This window comes from Grus americana, chromosome 25 (assembly GCF_028858705.1).
Source record: "Grus americana isolate bGruAme1 chromosome 25, bGruAme1.mat, whole genome shotgun sequence".
Classification (NCBI taxonomy): domain Eukaryota; kingdom Metazoa; phylum Chordata; class Aves; order Gruiformes; family Gruidae; genus Grus; species Grus americana.
Genome location: NC_072876.1, coordinates 866431 through 884927, shown reverse-complemented (window position 1 = coordinate 884927; position 18497 = coordinate 866431). Strand labels below are relative to the sequence as shown.

The 18497-nt window shown below is 47.4% G+C and overlaps 1 protein-coding gene across 11 annotated transcripts in view; it reads left to right on the top strand.

The window, feature by feature from the left end:
• Positions 1-8264: 8264 nt before the first annotated feature.
• Positions 8265-18497, top strand: part of BRPF3 (bromodomain and PHD finger containing 3) — a 31234-nt gene continuing 21001 nt past the window's right edge. For 6 of the 11 annotated variants that reach the window (XR_008574128.1, XM_054803456.1, XM_054803455.1 and 3 more), the window contains exons 1-4: positions 10304-12395; positions 13331-14733; positions 15619-15775; positions 17249-17380. Coding sequence is in view for 10 of the 11 variants with exons in the window: in XM_054803456.1 (XP_054659431.1) it covers positions 12327-12395; positions 13331-14733; positions 15619-15775; positions 17249-17380 (1761 nt within the window). In the remaining variant the exon portion in view is untranslated. The other 5 variants (XM_054803459.1, XM_054803460.1, XM_054803458.1 and 2 more) reach the window with 5 other exon arrangements.

Genomic DNA, 18497 nt, shown 5'->3' with positions numbered 1-18497 from the left:
TTGCCTATGCCAATTTTAATTCATTCGCTTATTTAGTAATTCTTAGTAGCTACCAGAAATTACCTTCTCTTGGCATGACCAAGGTGGGACTGTGCAGTGCTGCTGGCACTCACCTGGGGAGAGCGCATGTCCCCAGCCAGCTGCATCCAGCTCTGCTCTAACACGGTTTCTTTAGTAGGTATGGAGTTCTATATGAGATGAAAACGAACACAATAATCTCTTTTTTTTTTTTTTGCTCTTGCATATGGACAAGAAAAAATGTAGGATGATGTGAGGAAATGCTTATTCAACTTGCCTGGATTTAATTGCTTTGGAAAGGCGTTCAGACAGCATCATGATAAGAAGAGTGTGATACATAAACAGAGGGAGGTTGGTTGATGAACCCAGACCAACCAGCCAGTCATCTGGATCCTCCCTCCAGGGAAAGTTTGTTCCATCTTTTGGTTCTACAATACACTAAGTCATTCAAATTTAAAAGTATGTTTTGATCTTTAAAGTAATTTGATGTACTGGAGGTATACTGACATCATCTGAAGCCTGGCATTTTTTTGATGCGTATGCATCAGTATGTCCCAAGCCACCACTCAAGTCCATGGGTGTTTGCTATAAATGTTATTACCATTACAACAGAGAAGAAATGAAAAATATTTACACGAACAAAATAAGCGAATGGGATCTGAAAGTGACTGCAGTGTTATTACAGCTGTGTCTGCAGGTTCTTGCCTTGGTGAGTTTGGGTCTCATCTGAGCATCTAAATGCTTGTGGTCAGAGTAAACCAAGTGTAACTTATCCCCAGGGTGGGACACCTCAAGACAGCTGGTGTGGAAGAGCGGGGTTTTGGGGAGTAAGGGGACTCTGAGGTACTTTCAAAGTCTGATACGTTTGTTATGTAAACTCCTGGCTCCCTCTCTAATTCATCCTGATGATCTTGTAGACAGTACATCTCATTAGTCCTTTAGAAATACATCCCATATGCACTTGTGTGGCTTATTCTAAAGATGTAACTTCTGGGTCTTGACCAGTGGTATCTGAGGTGACATCCAGGAGACTGGACAGTATTTTTTTGAAAATTTTTCCCTTCCTCCTCTATGCTTGGAAGTTCTCATTGTCTATATACTGAACAGTTAATTGCTAGAGTTTCCAAAGTACAATGGGGTCTTTGGGGGCTATTTATCCCCTCTCTGCAGTGCTACAGAATAGATTATTTTTTTCCTCTGACAGGCTTTTATTTCTTCCTGCTCAAAATATGAATGAGTATGCTTCACTCCTACAAAAAAAAATCTTTAAATATGTATTAGGACGCCCCCCAACCTGTCACATATTCCCTTAAACACTACTTTGATTAATAATCACAGTCCTGGAAATGCTAATTGCTAACCCAAAATTTATAGAGGTACTTCTAAAAAAAAAGAAATAATTTTCTGCTGGTTATATGCTGAGCAGGATACAAGTGTCCAGCCATCTATAAAGAGTGATTCTCTAATCAAGCATCTACCTGCAGCTTTGCTGATGGATGGAAATTGTTAGTTTTCTTGAATGGACTCTAATAAACCTCTGGATAGGTTACACGTCCCTACATATTAATGTTAGTGCAGAGAAAGGCCTGAACAGTAATGCAGCTGCAATTAACTTGGGTTCAGCATCTTCTGTGGTCTGACAGTCTGTGCAGAAACTCAGACTCAGGCAGTTGGTCCCTGTTGTAGAGGTGTTCTGGGAAGCTAGCAAGTATGAGGCTCACCAACAGTAACACAGGCTTGTCAGATGTAAAACGATGTAAAAAGTATGTACATGAATATAGATCTGTTTGGGATCTACAGTTTTCCCCTAAGATTGCAGGTGCTTGGTTGCTGAAGAGCTGTCCAAATCTTAAGATCTCCTGCCAATGTATTCTGCCTGCAGTTGACAGCAAAACCTGCAAATATCTCTAAATTATTGCAATCCCATCCCAAATCCTTTCCTGTACATTGGAGGCAACGCGCAGATCCCCCCTGTGATCCCGAGGTGTGGCTGCGGCTCACACAAGCCTATCTGAACTAGCTTAAAGCTACTGAGGAAATTATTAATAGCACAATCTGTGAAGTACAAGCTAGCCTGAATATTTACTCAGGATCTTCAGAAAGTTCTTCAGCCTGTGCTGAATGTGGTGTATCTGCAGATCAACAGCTTATTCATACAGTCACTAGATAGTATGACTGTTAGTTGTGGTAACACCTTTGGACTGCAGCATAAATATCTTCCTAGTTGGCAACTTCTTCCCTGACTGATTACGGTCGGTCAGGTACAGCTGGTCATTCCAAAGTCCACCCCAAGGGACATGTGCCAAGGGACAAGTGTCTTCTCCGTGCTCAGAGCACGCAGTCCCCCGGGCTATAGAAAAGTATTTGTTGAGAAAGTGTAAGAACTCAGTAATATATGCAGTATTTCTCAACTCTCCACCCCTTCTGTAGATGCTGAGTCATTTTGGTTTGTTTTAGCCAGGACGTACACTTTCAGTACTCTCTAATTTTCTTCTTTGCCTTCAGTGAAATCCGGTTTTGCCATACGACCTCAAATAAGGGAAAACTGCAACATTACCAGAATTTTCTGAGCTCTCGTTTCCACCGGACAAGGTGAGATTGTGTTTCTTGGCTGTCTCTCTGTTGCAGCTCATGCCACGTTGTACTTGGGATAGCCCTACAGTGGCTGTAGCTTTTTGATATGACGGTGTTGATGTTATCCTGCTGTAACTGCACAGATGCTCCACGCTGATGAGATGCGGTTTTGCTTGGCTTGTATCTCTCTGGGCCATACACAAGCCCTTTGCCTCACTCCACTCTTAGTAAGAACAGTGAGCACAGAACCGTTGGGATGTTCCCTCTATTCCCTTGAAATTCAACGGGTTTGTTACAAAGCACTGCAAAAAGTGGAGCTGGAGGACACGCAATGATGTCCCACTGACTCTGTCTTGAAGAATCCTAGCATGATGAGAGTAAGAGACCATCCTTTCCTCTTCCCAAGTGTGAGACAACCTTGAACGGTGGAAGGGAGAAGTTCCAGCTGCATCGGTCAAACAGCAGTTGAAATACTGTCCTTTTGAACCTGGCATATGACTTGGCTGCCATGTCCACTACATAATCTTTAACAGAGGTCAGAGGGGAGCGCTCTGCAGCTGCCATAAATGTCTTGGAGCGCTGCAGACATTTAAAGCTGTCTATGCTTGTAAAATGAGGCTTGGTGGTTAGCAGCAGAGGGTCATCATTCAGGTGAGTGTGTGCAAACGCACAGGGAGATGTCTCAGGACAAGGGTAAGGCAGACTGGCCTCCTGACTATACGTAGCTATGAACATAGAGAGGCAGAGAAGAGTCTTAAAAGCTCAACATTGTAGAGAAAAATTGAGTAAATCTATGGAGGTTTCTGGAGTATAGAGCTTGCTTTCAAAAAGTCATCTGCTAAGGTGAAGAACCTGTTCAGACAGAACTCATAAACCACTTGAAATGGGAATTTAGGGTGTGATTTCTTAATCTTAATCTCCCTTCAAAAGCGGATAGGCAGAACTGGAAAGGATTGTAGTTTGGCTCTCTGTAATGATGACCACAGAGAGAAACATCTTCATTATAAAGCATTATAAACTACCAGGAGCAACCTCCTGGTAGTTGAAGAGGGGCCTCCATAGCTTTAGGGAATAACCTGAGCTGTCCTTCGGGAATTGTGCCTGACCAGAGGACAAGCATGGAAGAGGCACTGGGGACTTCAGATACAAATGGGTGTGAGAAGAACAAGCGTGAACACAACAGAGTACACAGGTTCTGCTGTCAGTGAGAGCGAATTAGTCCCCCTTATTTCAGGGACAGCACGTAAAGACTCTTCAGTATCAATCTTTCTGCTGAATATACTTCCAGAAAGTATTTTCTGTTTCAGGCACTAGCTTTCTGAGTAGATTTTCTCTTTTGTGAGCTTACACTGAATGCTCTGAAACTGCAAGAGCAATCTCAACAGCTGGTATGTGGGCTCCATGCTCTGCTCTCATTCATTCACCCACTGACCCCATACAGATACAGCACACTGTCCAAGAGCCAAACACTATTTCTCCTGCAATTCCCAATATTCTGACAAACGCGGGTGGGGAGCTGGTGCTCTGCAAGCCCAGGAACCCTGGAGGTACACACAGATTTGGTTTTTGTGGTATGTACCAGCCAGGAAATGTAGCAGGTTGGTAGTGGAAAGACAGTATCTGTAAAGACCCAGCGTCCCAGTGCTTGTATGGCATCTGAGGACGTGTTTCAATGAGGAATGAGCTACTTGAAGGGGAAAATAAAGATCACATTTGCATTTCATGAAAGGAGACAGAAAAACATCTACTCGATGGAGCCAGTGACTCAGGACAAGGTTTAAAATACTTCAAAATCAGTACAAGAAAGGGGGGTGTGGTGTGCATGACCCTGACAGACACTGCTAGTCAAAGAAGAACTGACCTTAGCCAAGGCGCAGGCGTGCCTGTTGCATGGCCCACATGACACATAATTGATGTATGTTCCTTTCCCAAGGGTTTTTTTTCCCCTTGCTTAGTTTGCATACTTAAAAATACAAAATTGAGTGATAAAAATCACTCCATTTAAGTGAAAACCCAAAATTCCATAAATTAGGCCAGTCAGAATATTTGCTGTTTATATTAAGGATATGTGAAAAAAATTTATAGGAATACAATTTCTTTGTGCCTACCTTACATAACATACGGACAATCATCTTGAAATACTATTTACTTGTTATTCCTGCATTTGTTTCTGAGTTTATTATCTAAGCTTTTTTTTTTTTTAATTTGGAAAGGGAAGCCCTCATCGTAAACAATCTTTCCCTGTGCCTTTTTTTTGATAGCTAATCAGGTCTGTGAAGTTGCAACTGTATTGGACGTATTTATTAGATATTTCCAGATGTAAGTGGGAAAGAAAAAGCAGATGAAGCAATGATTTTTTTAAATTTTTTTTTTCTCAAGAGACATTACAAAATTATCAGGATTTTTTAAGAGACACAATACTTGCCACGTTTGGACACCACCTAGAAATCTTTCAGTGCAGAGCTTTGAAAATATTTACGGCCTCTTAGAAAACCATACGCAGACTAAACAAATAATTTTCAGGCTTTAAGTATGTGATAATGGAAGAGAAGAAAAACATAGTGAATTATAAGCACATCTGAGAACTCTACTGAGATAACTGTATGAAGGACAGTAATACCTTTTCATATTTCCACATCTGAGCAACCAGGGAAAGCGTTCCCGATCCTCTGCCATTTCCCGTAGTATGGGTCAGTGGAGCATGGGCTTTCCCCCTCTAAAAGAAACAAGACATGAAAGAGTAAGATTGACTGAAGACCAAAATAGCCAGTACTAATTAATTTTTCCTATTCGCTGCACTAATTGCAGTTACATTCAAGGCCGTCAGCGTTACCACACTGTGAAAATGTCAGAGTTTCCAGGTGAATGTGGTTTATGGGATGTTTTGCCTGATTTCTCGCTACAAGGCCATTTTTTGAGCATGTGGGTTTATACAGCTTTTAATGCAATGTTCAGCCAAAGTGCTGCTTCACAACCGATTCAGTCAGCACTTTGGCTGATTGATAACTCCTGTTCTTTTTGTTGGATTGCGCTCTATTAAATAATACTGAAAGGTTAGTATATATCTTCAACCCTCATTGATTTTCTGTTCAATGGGAGTGAGTTAACTCCTTTTAGCTGAGTTTGGTTGGAAAAAAAATAATTCTTCTACCATCAACCATAATTTCAGAACACTTTACTTGAAAAAGGGTTTTAAAACTGTGATTTGCATGTTAAGAATAAAAATAAAAAGACCACCACTGAGGAGATAGTGCTGGATGCTTGTGTCATCTCTCTGAAGTTAGTGAGGGTCATTTATATATGTATATAAATACACATACACTCCCCACAAAACTAGGGTCTTAGAAAGTGCAGCTGAGCACTTGCAAACCCAGCTGAAATAAACAGCAGCTGAGGTGAATCACTTTGAGATCTCAGGCTTTTAACCTTTTTAGCAATTGCATTAATTTCAACGATTCTGAAGAAAATGGCCACAGAACAAACACCTGAAGCACAAACATGACTGTAATGAGTAATTTTTGAGGCTTAATGAATCAACAAACAAAAAAGGTCAGTTCTCAATTCAAAGGATAATTTTCTCCCCTTTTTCATGTTTTATATACTTGAATAAAGATGAAGGAAATTAAAATATGATTGGGTGCCGCTTTCATTTGAAGTAACATGGCTGGTTTTGAACTTGCACCCTTGAAAAACTAGGAGAGCAAAGAAATTGAATTAAGTTGTGCCTCTGGGATTTGTGATAAGTTCAGAATGTTTTTTCAAATAACACATTAGTTCTACGGCTCCATTTTAAAATTAAGTGGTGGATAGCTTGTTTTGATGTTCTAACGTGTGGTGCCCGATCTTTGGAGATGTCTGTACATGGTTTTGTGCACGAGACATCCTACTGAACTTAACAGGGCTATTCACATGCTTGTTAAGCATATATCTTTGCAAGACTAGAACCTAATGTGATTATAGTAAGCCAATTCCAGTACAAATCTAAGAGTACAGAGTTTCAAAACTGAGGTCAAAATGAAAGATTTTGCAAAAGTTGGTCTTTTTTTAAGGAAATAAAAACAAACCGCAAAAAATGCTAGAAAAAAAATCCCACAAGTAAAACCTGGTTAAAATCAAAATTAATTTCTCACATAAGGAAGGACAATTAGATAGTGAAGTTGCTCATCAGTTACTGAAATTATTTTATTTACTGTTTAACTGTCTTCCCAACACAGAAGCAGAAACCCCTATATTTTTTTATCCTTTGTGGATAGGATCGTGCTGTTGCATAGCTGTTCTTCTGGGGTTAGGTGAGATCCTATGTAAATCAGTGAGAGTATCTGGACTTTACTTCTAAATCTTTGACAGGTTATTTTCATACAGGACAAGAAGAGAATACATTATTATTTGAGTTCTGATATGTTAACAGTAGATTCTTTAAAAAGTATACACAGAAAGGCATACTTAGAGGTTGACATGTAAGTGTTCAGTATTAAGTAACATTTTCTCATGCTCTTAAGGCTTCAACCTTAGGTCCAACCAGCCTTGTCCTAGACTGGCTGCTCTCAGATTCCATGGTTAACATACATTAAGAGACAAAAGATCTATAGTTGGACTGTAAATGAGGGAAAATAGCATTCATTTTTTTCCTTTGAGAACAATTTGGTTAATTCTATAAATTCAGATGGTAATATTATGCAATACTCTGCACAATCTGAGTGGGAGGTGGAGCATACATATGCCCAAGTATGTGGTACGCTCTGTAAAAAATAACCGTAGGAGCCTCTGCAGCTCCCATCTCACCACTTATCTCAGTTGCAAACATAACTTCTTCCTTGCTCGTTCCTCTCAGTCCCTCTCTGTCCTTCCACCCCATCGCACCTCTGCACCTGAGGTGGCCATCTGGACCTGAAGTATTAGACTAGAAAATAAATACGGGCTTTTATTCCCATCGTTTGTTTGATGTTGCTTGTTTGGGCTAACCATGGTAGAGACAAGGCCACAGACTCTGGGGGGTGCAGCTGGGCCATGCTCCAGCACCGGGTAACGTTCCCAAGGAGGTTCCCATGCATTTGGGGGACACCATGCCTCCTGCAAAAAAGTGGGTGTAGGGTGAAGGGACCCCAAAAAATCCAGGTTGCCGATCTCCTGTGGCCTGGGGACTCCCTCCTAAGAAGGGATCCCCAGCTGTACCCTAGCCCCCAAGCCCGCGGAAGGGGAGAACAAACCCCTCTGCCAGCCCGGAGCCAGAAGCCAGGCCGGGAGACTGCGCTCCGCAGCCCCCCCGTTCCTCTCCGCCTCGCCAGGGACGGAGGGGGCGGGCGGGCGGCAGCGGCTCCCCCCAACAGCCATGAGGCCACCGCGGAGAGACACCCCCTCCCTCCCGTCACCCCGCAGCCCCCGGGGGCCTCCCGCTCCGCTCGGCCCGGGGGGGGAAGGGACCGGGGAGGGGCGGGCGGTCCCTGCCCGCGGGGGGGAGCGAAGCGCGGCAGCCCCCTCCCCCGCCTGCCCGCTGGCTGCCGCCTTTCCTCGCCGCTCGGCCGGGCTACGCCGCTGCCGCCGCCACCATCTTGTACGTGTGTCCCCTGCTCCCCCCCCCATTCGCCTCCACACAGCACCGGGAGCGGCGGGGGCGCTGGAGCGAGCGGGGCCCCGGGGAGGGGGGGGGGAGAGGTGGGGAGGGGGGGCGAAGCGGCACCGGGGCCGGAGCGGCAGCGGCGGGAGCAGCGGCGGCAGCGGCATGAAGAGGCGGCGCTGAGGAGGCGGCCGTAGCCGGAGCGGACCGAGCCGACATCTTGTGCCCTCCCCTCCCGCCGCCGGCTGGGTGAGCCCGTCCGCCCCAGGGGGGAGGGGAGGGGGAGGCGGAAAGAGAGGATTTAAAAAAAAAAAAAAAAGGAAAAAAACCCCAAAACAAAAAAAAAATCCCCAAAAAGGAGGCGGCGGCAACGTTGGAGACCGCCGAGGCGGCGGCGGGCTGAGGCGGCCAGGTAAAGCGCTGCGCGGGAGGCCGCGACACCCTTCCCTCAGGGGGTCTCTCCTCCCTCACACACCCCCGCGCCGGGGTCGCGGGAAGGTGACCGGGCGGGCGGGAAGGAGCCGGGGGAGGCCGGTGCGCCGCAGCCTGCGGGCCCGTCCCCGCGGCTCTGCTCGATCCCCGCGCGGCGGGAGCGGCCCACAGCCCTTCGCCGAAGAGGGGGCGGCGGCGAGCGCCTGGGGAGGGAAGAACGGACAGCACCGTGCCAGCCGGGCCCCCCCCCCTTGCCACCATCTTGGCCCCCCCTCTTCGCGGCGGTCGTGGGGGCCCCGCCCACCTTCTCCCACGCTATTGGCCCAGGCGGGGCGGAGCGCATCCCTCTTTAGACCCACAGCGCCTTGCTTTGCTATTGGTGGTGGAGCTAGGATGGGCGGCAGCAACAGCCAATAGCCTGTTGGCGCTCCCTGCGCTCTCTCGCTTTCCACCGCCTGGTCCCTCTCTCTTAAGGACTTTTTTCGCTCTCCTGGGGACGGTGGGCACGCCAGGGCAGGGCCCGGTGCTGAGGACCGGCGTAGCTCATCGCACACCCCCGCCGCGCCTTTTCCTTCCCCGGGGGCGCCTTTATCTTTGTTCGGGTCCCTGCTGTGTCTTGACCCAGATCGCTGACTGCTGCCGGGGCTCCCCACAGGGATCCCGTGGCCCTAGCAGCACAAGGGAGCTCCTGAGAGGAGCTCCCGGATGGCACCTGACACAGTTTGTGGTGTGTCATGGTGCCCTCAGCTGCTGCTCAGTCCGGACACAGCTCATGGCATGCCACAGTTCCCTCAGAGCACAGCTGCTGGGGCCAGACACAGCTCATGGCATGTGTTATTTGTTGCTGAGCCCAGACATTACCTTAAACTTCATCCACAGCTCGACATCATGTCTCACACCTGCCCTGCTCTGGAGGGAGCTCCCCTCCTGTGGCCTTGTGCATCTCCCGTCAGCCTGACTTGGTTACAGAAATATCAGGGGTCAATAAAAATCTTGACCTGTGCCGGGGCAGGTGGCTCTCCACGACTTCTGCTGAGCACTGACACACTTTGTTGTAGGCGTCAGTGTGGGCGTGAGGAACGCAAACCCTGGGCAGGCGCGGGGGGGGAATATGGGCCCATGGTGAGCATGAACACAGTGGGAACGTGGAGGGACATCAGTGAGGGTGGCAGGAGTTTCACCCGGCTTTTTGGTTGGTGAGAGAAAGGTACAAAGAGGCTACGATTGTTCCAGACTGTCTTTTTCCCCTGTGGCATCCATTGCCTTTATTTTATGGACGTGTTTCTTAAATAGCTCCGTAGGTGTCCGTTCCCCGCTGCACAGGAACGGGTTTTAAATCCCAGCAAACAGCAACAAGTGGCTGCCTGGAGCTGCGTGGCTGCCAGCGTGGGACGGTGACGAGGAGGAGCGTCTCCAGCCCTCATGTTTGATTTGGTGTTCTGGAGAGGGGTGGTTTACGGTAATGCTGGACCCCAGACTTTTTAGTGTTGTAAGCCACTGCCAGTAATCACGGTGCACCAGAGTGGAACAAGAGCCATGTTGTTCACATCTGCTGCTGCCTGCTGAGGTGCAGGTGATCTTTTCCTCTCTCAAAATCACTGAAGATCTCCATCATCAAGGGACATAGCTCCTCACTGGGCTCACCAAGCCATGCTGGAAAGGGCCAGGAAACTCCCCCAGCAGCACTGCCTTGAGTCCAGCCTTGTGTCCTCTGCAGGTTAGCAAAAAAACCCTGGTGCTGGAAAGAAAATCCTTGGTTGTTCAGCGTGGGAAGGCTGGAAAGAAGGGCTGCAGCGGGAAGGAGGGGTGGGAAGGAGACTGAGGTCTTCTGTGGTGCAAGAGAGTGCTTCTGACCCTTGGAAATGGCCAACGCGGTATTGCATGGGTGTAAACCACAGCAATGTTTAGCCCTTTCTTCAGAGGATCCACTTGTGCTGGATTTTTTAATGCTGCATGTATAATCATTTCACATCAACCTTTGTCCATGGTGGGACAGAATCAGCAAGGGCTGAAGTAGCATTTAACCCCGCTGGAGTCAAGTCCATTTAGCATTTCAGCGTGCATGGGTGCTGTTTGCAGAGGGATTCTTTTCTATCTGTGGCTGGGAGGTGTTTTCAAGTTTGCCAAGAAGATCAAAACATTCCTAGATTGCTGCTTCAAAGTTTCTCTGTTGCAGACGAGGTTGTGGTGTTCAGCTCAGCGTGTCTGAGCTCATTTCATTGCTGCTTTCTAGGTATGTGGAGGTGGGTAGCTGTGTCTCTCCTAATATCCGGGTGCATGTCTTATCCCAGGCGCTCAGCTCTCGCTGGCAGCAATTTCCATGCTGGTACAGATGCTTCTGCCATAGCGCTAAGTAATTGTGTGTTTTACAAACGAGCTGTTTTCTGGCAGTCGGTTGCTGGTGGTGGAAAGCCCACTTTGGGTAATTTCTCTAGACAATATACTGATTGTTTCACTAAAGCAACAGGAATGCCATACCCTTGTTTTTCCCCGTCGACAGATAAACTAACCCTTCCTTCAGGTGCTTGTTTTGCTGAAATTTGCTCTCACACAATATTAATTACGAGTGTGATCAGCTCATGCCAATTACTTTATCCTCCAATATCTTTTTGCTCATATATCTTTTTGCCTCCAATATCTTCTTCACTCGTGTCCGCCTGAATTGTAAGAGAGCTGTTTGCCAGCAGGATTTTTTTCCCTTATTTTAAAATTCTTTTTTGCTACTGATTGAAGCTGTCAGAGCTTGGCAGTTGGGTCTCTGCAGTCAGCTGATCAAGTGACTGATTAGAGTTTTAAGACAAAGGTCCTGAAATTCGTGGTACCTATATTTGCAGGGGGGGAAATTTTCATCTGAAATTAAATTGTGCCTCAAGCACCTGCAGCTTATTTCTGTGGATGCAAAGGAGAGTTTGGAAACTTTTCCCAAAGCCCATTTTTTTCTTAGGACATGTGTTGTACCATGGCTTAATCTTGTGGTTCACAGAGCTAGTACTTTCAAGAAAAAAGTATCACTTCTGGAATTTACTTCTTTCTGGAATAAGCTCAGGACTTCTTGCAGATCCTGGTCCTGCGATGTGCTGCTTGCTCCAGCTCACACAATTGAGGGTTTGAGGAGCTCTGTCCTTCACAGAGCAGAAATAATGCAACAGCTAAGTACAAATTATAGGTTTGTAGGGTGTTTTCTTGCCTGCGGGTCCCACAGAAAGCAGCTGAAAGTGTGGATTGCTCTAAATAAGGGTGAGGTGCTGGTTCAGGCCTCTGCGTAGCAACAGATAAGCTCTGGGCTGACTTATCTTCTCGGGGAGATTTTACGTTTGCTTTTCTTTGTCTCCTCTCCCTCTTTCCTTGGTTTGTTTCAGCCTCAGCCCATTTCTTCCCATAACTCATGTTCCTATCCCTGACACTGCCCTTCTTGCTTGCGTTACTCATTTGGCTTCCTCTCCACTTTCCCTCCCCGCTGCCTCCCTCCTTCGCCCTCAAGATTGCTGGGCTTCTGCCACCACATCTCCTTCTTCCCCCAGGTCATCTCACCAGCTCCAGGCTTCTGCTCCGCTCCCCCTTGATGGGCACCTCCTTAATGTCAGGAGCCGACTTTCAAATAATTATCTGGGTTGCTGATTAGCAGTTTGTGAGGGCAGAGCTGGCTTGGGCTTTTCGTTAAGGCTCTGAGTAAACACCATTGCACGGTTCCTGGTGCGGTCTAGAAGCAATCTTGCTGCTTTCCTGCTCATACCCCTGTGGATCCTCCATGCAGAACCTGCTCAGGTGCCGGAACACAGATTGTGGCTCCAGAGGGGTTAACACTGAGCCAAAACTAGTAAGTCCATCTGGATTCATGCCGCTTGTTCCCATGTGTATTCCCCTTTGCTTCCTCATGGATCCCACTGAAGGGCAGAAGGGGTGTACATCGAGCACCCGCTCCGTTGCTCAGTTTATCCCCTGTTTGGGTTTTTGTGACCCATTTTGTGTGTTGGGAAGGACACAGTCCACTCAGCGCACTGTCTGGAGAGCGGTGTAAGGAACAGCAACGCCTGCGAGAGAAGGGAAAGCAAAGCTGAAGGATGATTTTCATTACGGGACTTTTTGCATCTGCAGTGTGGGAAAGGAAGAAATGGCGGTGGCAGCCCTGAGGTGGGAAACTTGGAGGAGCTCCTGGACCAAGGGAGCAGTGCTAGTTTTTTCATATGGAGCTCAGTGACAAAAAAAATTTGGAACTGCTTTCATAGGGCAGGAACAGTGCTTTCCTTTCCGTCTGGAAAACACCCAGCACATTTTGCATGCTACTGGGAATATAAAAGAAAAGCCGCAGGCAAAAGAATGGAGAAGAACTCCTTGGCTTGTGTGAGCTTAGTATGTGAGCAGTACAAGCAGATGTGATAAGTGCCGTTTGAATTTTGAGGGATCTGAATGGTTTGCTGAGCTGAATGCACAGCAGATTGTTTGGATGCTATGCTATAAAATATATTTCAGCTCTTTTCATCTGGCGGTATGGGGGTATATACATCTCCTGGCATGCAAATAGAGAAGGTTGGAGGGTGCTGTGCATCGCTGTGACACACATTGTAAGAAATGGTTGATATATCCATTACCTGCTTGTATGGAAGAAGGTGAAGCGGCCTCAGCAAGCCTGAGATTGCTGGAGTCTCTAGTAGAAATGTTGCTCTATTGCAACGCTGAGTGAGTTTTTGAATCTGCGCTGCTCCTTGCTTGCCTCCTTGGCTTACGCTGTCCTCCGTCTGTTTTTTTTGACAGGGTCTCTGGACCGCAGTGATGAGGAAGCCTCGGAGGAGGTCCCGGCAGAACTTGGAGGGGAGACGTTCTCCCTCACCCTACAGCCTCAAGTGCTCACCGACTCGGGAGACACTGACATACGCTCAGGCCCAGCGGATCGTGGAGGTAGACATTGATGGGCGGCTTCATCGCATCAGCATCTACGATCCCTTAAAAATCATCACAGAGGATGAGCTGACAGCCCAGGACATCACAGAGTGCAACAGCAACAAGGAAAACAGCGAGCAGCCCCTTTTCCCTTCCAAATCTAAGAAAACACCTTCCAAAGGCAAGAAGAAGGAGTCCTGCTCCAAACATGCACCAGGGACGTCTTTACACTTACCCCAGCCCAACTTCCGTGTGGTGGACTCCTTCAGTCAGCCACATGCTCCTCCTCTCCCCGCTGCCTACTACCGGTACATTGAAAAGCCTCCCGAGGACCTTGATGTAGAGGTGGAGTATGACATGGATGAGGAGGATCTGGCCTGGCTGGAAATAGTCAACGAGAAGAGAAGGGATGATGGTTATGGGACAGTTAGTGCTGACACTTTTGAGCTGCTGGTGGACCGGTTGGAAAAGGAGTCGTACCTCGAGAGCCGGAACAATGGGGCTCAGCAGTCTGTCATCGATGAGGATGCCTTCTGCTGTGTCTGCATGGATGATGAGTGTCACAACAGCAACGTTATCCTGTTCTGTGATATCTGCAATCTGGCTGTGCACCAGGAGTGTTACGGCGTGCCCTATATCCCTGAGGGGCAGTGGCTTTGCCGCTGCTGCTTACAGTCCCCTTCTCGCCCTGTGGATTGTGTCCTTTGCCCAAACAAAGGTGGAGCCTTCAAGCAGACCAGCGATGGCCGCTGGGCTCATGTGGTTTGTGCCATCTGGATCCCAGAGGTCTGCTTTGCAAACACGGTGTTCCTGGAGCCCATTGAAGGGATAAGTAACATCCCCCCGGCTCGGTGGAAGCTCACATGCTATATCTGCAAGCAGAAGGGCATGGGAGCTGCTATCCAATGCCACAAGGTGAACTGTTATGCTGCCTTCCATGTCACCTGTGCCCAGCGGGCTGGCCTCTTCATGAAGATAGAACCCATGAGGGAGACCAGCATCAATGGCACAACGTTCACCGTGCGCAAGACTGCCTATTGTGAGAGTCATTCCCCACCTGGAACCGTGAAAAAAGGGTCTCCAGCTGCTAGTGGCGAGGGACAGGAGGACACTGTGAAAGAGGAGGGGGAGGAGGAAGCCAATTCCAGCCCTCCCAAAGGGTCTCTGAAAAAGAACCAAGTGAAATTGAAGCAGAAGATCAAAAAGGAGCCTGGTGCTGTGACCAATGGGCGTTCATCTGTGCCCATGGTGACAGTCGCACAAATCCCCTCTTACAGGTGAGTGTTGCAGGTGGATGGAAAGGAGCTGGACAGCTGGAGGGTCTGCTTTGAGGACGTGGTCCCTCTCGTTATTGACCTTGGAAGCGCTGTGTCCAGTCAAGACCTAGCAATAACTGTGTCTGAAGCGTGCTCTGCAGACCCATCCCTGACCAGTGTTCTTCCATGTGAGTTGCACTGGCACACTGGTTTTCGTACTTTGCCAAGCAGTCATCCCAAACTGTCGCATAGTGCAGAATCCACAGTAGTCCCTAATGGCAAACACCCATCTACCATCCAAATTGACACAGATGGTTGTGAAGGTGTTTTTAAAATACTTCAGGCATTACAAGTTGGCAGGCAGGTAGGGGTTGTCCTGCTTTTTTTTTTTTTTTCATTTTTTAATCTCATTTCCTAGTTTCTTAATTCCTCCTTTTATTACAGAGCGTCTCAAACTTGTCAGTGTTGCAAGCTGCTTTGAATTTAGCTGTGTTGGTCTTTTTTCTCCCATCTCTCTCTCGTGCAGAACTAGGTAGTGCTAAATTTTCCTTTGGTGCCTGAGGAAGTGTGGTGATGTGTCGCCAGTATTGTAACAGATAAGCTTTGGAAAGCTGCTGATAAGGCACCATATATAATCTAACTAATGGTTTGAAAAAGTTAAAATAGGTGATACATTATTCTTGGACTCCTGTCAAGTTAGTTTCCCAGACTTATATATTGTGTAAAGTAGACACATACATCTTTGCAGTGGGGAGATCCCAGATTATACCAGTTGCACGTGTAGTTTGAAGTGTGCATTGACACAACACTGCAAAGCTTCGCTTGGAAACCTGCTGGTATCAGCAGGGTATGCAGAGTCACGATTGCTTTGCAGTTGGCTCTGTGATGCTTCTTTGCTTCCTGCAGGCTGAACAAAATCTGCCACGGCCTTTCCCTCCAGAGGAAGAACCAGTTCATGAGGAGGCTCCACAGCTACTGGCTGCTGAAGCGACAGGCGAGGAACGGGGTGCCCCTGATCCGGCGCCTGCACTCACATCTCCAGTCTCAGAGGAACGCGGAGCAGGTACTGGTCCTCAGCTGAACCCACGTGGGAGGACAGAGAGCATGCAGCCTGGGGAAGATGTACGTGATGCATGGCTGGGAAGGGGAATGAGGGTGAAACGATCAGAGCGCGACCTCGTTTAAGTCCCTTTTGGTCTCCTCTTCGTATGCTCATGCCTGAAGAGCTGAGTTAGCGTATCAGTGGGCTGTCCATTGTGCCAATAGGGTTGGTGTTGATGAGCCAGCAGGTAAGAGTTTTTCCTCTGAGTCAGGAGACCCAGGATTGTGCAAGGGTGTGATGGGCCCTTGGTGGACGGATCTCCTAGATGAATCATAAACTCACGTTCCTCACGAGTGATTAAAGATCCCCTTCTCAAGAAAATGGGTGTTAGCTCCAGAGTCCTGGCCAAACTCCAGTTTGGGTCATTGTTCCTGCTGCTTGAATTTCCAACCCTCCCATGCACATTCATATGGAAGTTTAGACATAATCATCAGCTCTGGCCTCCTTTGCTTCCTCCTCTGAGCTGGTGTCCAGAGTCACTCAATCTCGTTGCTATTAAATAGCACTGCGTTTGGCATGAGAAGTAGTTGGTGAAGTAATGAAGCAGTCGGACTCTACCCTCTGATGTAGCCTGTCAGTAGGTATTGTGCACATTATGCACGTATATTTTTACTGTAGTTGGAGGAATTTATAGACTTTTGGTTTGCGTGAAGACTGCTCTGGGTGATTAATTAAAAAAAATTTCCCACTCATCAGACTGGAGCTTGGGGAAGTGCAGCATTTCCTTGGTTTATTAAGTTGGCAATTTACCGTAAGTTCTTAAAAATAAATGTCCTGTAAATATAAACCATCAAGATCTTGTGAAGCAATTGTCCTCTCTTGACAATCATGCGAAGGTGTATGCACTTCAGCTATGTCCTCAAAACCACTAAAAAAAGCTACAGATTTAGGAGAGGAAGGATGATTGCATTGCAGAGCCGCTGAACTGTGTCTTGGAAGGTGTGAGCTCATCCCCCAGTGTTGGCTGTTCCTTTGTGTTTTGGTGAATCTCTTTCTGTGGCTCTATTTCCTATTGGTTACAAAGAGGATAATAATACCTCTTTTCTCCCATGCTTTTGCTCGCCTTACCTTTATACTGTAAATGCTTTGCGCTGCCTTTTCGATGCACAGCAGCCAACAGAAAGAATTTCCAGCCTCTGTAATGAACTTGTGTATAAAAGCAGGGAGGGTGTACATGAGCATGCACTGAAATGTGTTCCGAGGGCATAGCTACAGTATGATTTAGGCCTAACTTTACAGATAATATAAAATCCAGAAAAGCTGATGTTGTGTTTGTTAGCTAAATGCTGTAGGAAGGAGAGGACATAGTCTGAACAAGAGATAAGTAGACAGGAGAAAGACTGTGAGAGTGATTCACAGGGGATACCTAGAAAGAGGAGGACACGCAGGAAGCCAGCCACGTTTTTCATCTCACCCCACTGTGCTGCCTTACAGAAGGAGCAGGATGAGAAGACCAGTGCTGTGAAGGAAGAGCTGAAGTACTGGCAAAAGCTGCGGCATGACTTGGAGCGGGCACGGCTGCTCATCGAGCTGATCCGTAAGAGGGAAAAACTCAAACGGGAGCAGGTAGGTTAGTTTAGGCTGTCGGGTTGCTGCACTTTGCTTCAGTCCCATGCAAGCACTGAGGCAGAGGAGGAACACGGGGAGTTTTTCTTGAGCCTTTTCTTAGAGCCTGACTGTTGGATGTGCAGAGCAGCCATCTCTCCCTGTGTCAGTCACAGGCCTGCGCTGCTCAGCCTCTGCCCTCAGAGCTGGTGCTGGGCTGCACAGTGCTGGGAAAATGTGTTTGCGTAACTAACAGTGGATTTGCTTCCTGATCTACAGCACCCCTTGTGTTTCTGGGCATGGACCAGATATTTTGCAGAGTAGAAGTTTGATCGCCTTTAATATTTATTTCAGGAGTTTGATAACACCTGCTTCAGAGAAGAGGTCTAAATCACAACTCTGGTCTGCATTTTGAAAGCCAAAAATTCCTGCATTTTACCCTCTAAGTACATTTTTGAGAAGATGCAGTTTTAAGGTGGAGACCGTTTACTGATTTCCACTTTAATCTGTGTGCAGTTCTCCAGAGTTGCACCGTTACTTCCCGGGCTTGCCAGCTTTGCCTGTTGAGGGTCTTCGCTTGCCGTACCTGGTTGTATGGTGCAGCCACAACTCTGGCAAGGACAGCTTCGTGAAAGACTGGCCCTGCGCAGGGTCTGCACGCTTGGCCTCAGGCGTTGCCTGGGTGCTCTCCCTGCTGCTCAGCACTCAGGCTGTCTGCAGAGCCAGGCAGAGGGAAAGCAGCATCCTCTGTGATCACAGCCCCTCTGCAAGCTATTTTTTTTTTTGTGGCCAGAAACTGCCCACAGCTTTTCTGGGTCTTTTTGATGCCAGTGCTGGTTTATTTGCTATGTTGTCCCTGACTTAGAGCAGTGGCTCAGTCCTGGATGTTGTGTGGACATATTTTAGGTAGGAGGATCAAAAAAACCCCACCAAACCACCAAAAAACCCCCACTCTTGGGCTTTGTTTGCTTTTGATATCTTGATATATCTATATCACAGTTGGCTAAATCCATAAAAGCTTGTTGAAACTGCAGTATGCCTTATAAAAGGTAAGACATCACAGAAATCTAGTTGGAGTTCTGTCCCAGCCAGCTTTTAGGTGAGTGGAAGAGGATGCTCCAGAGTCCTGAGTCTTTGT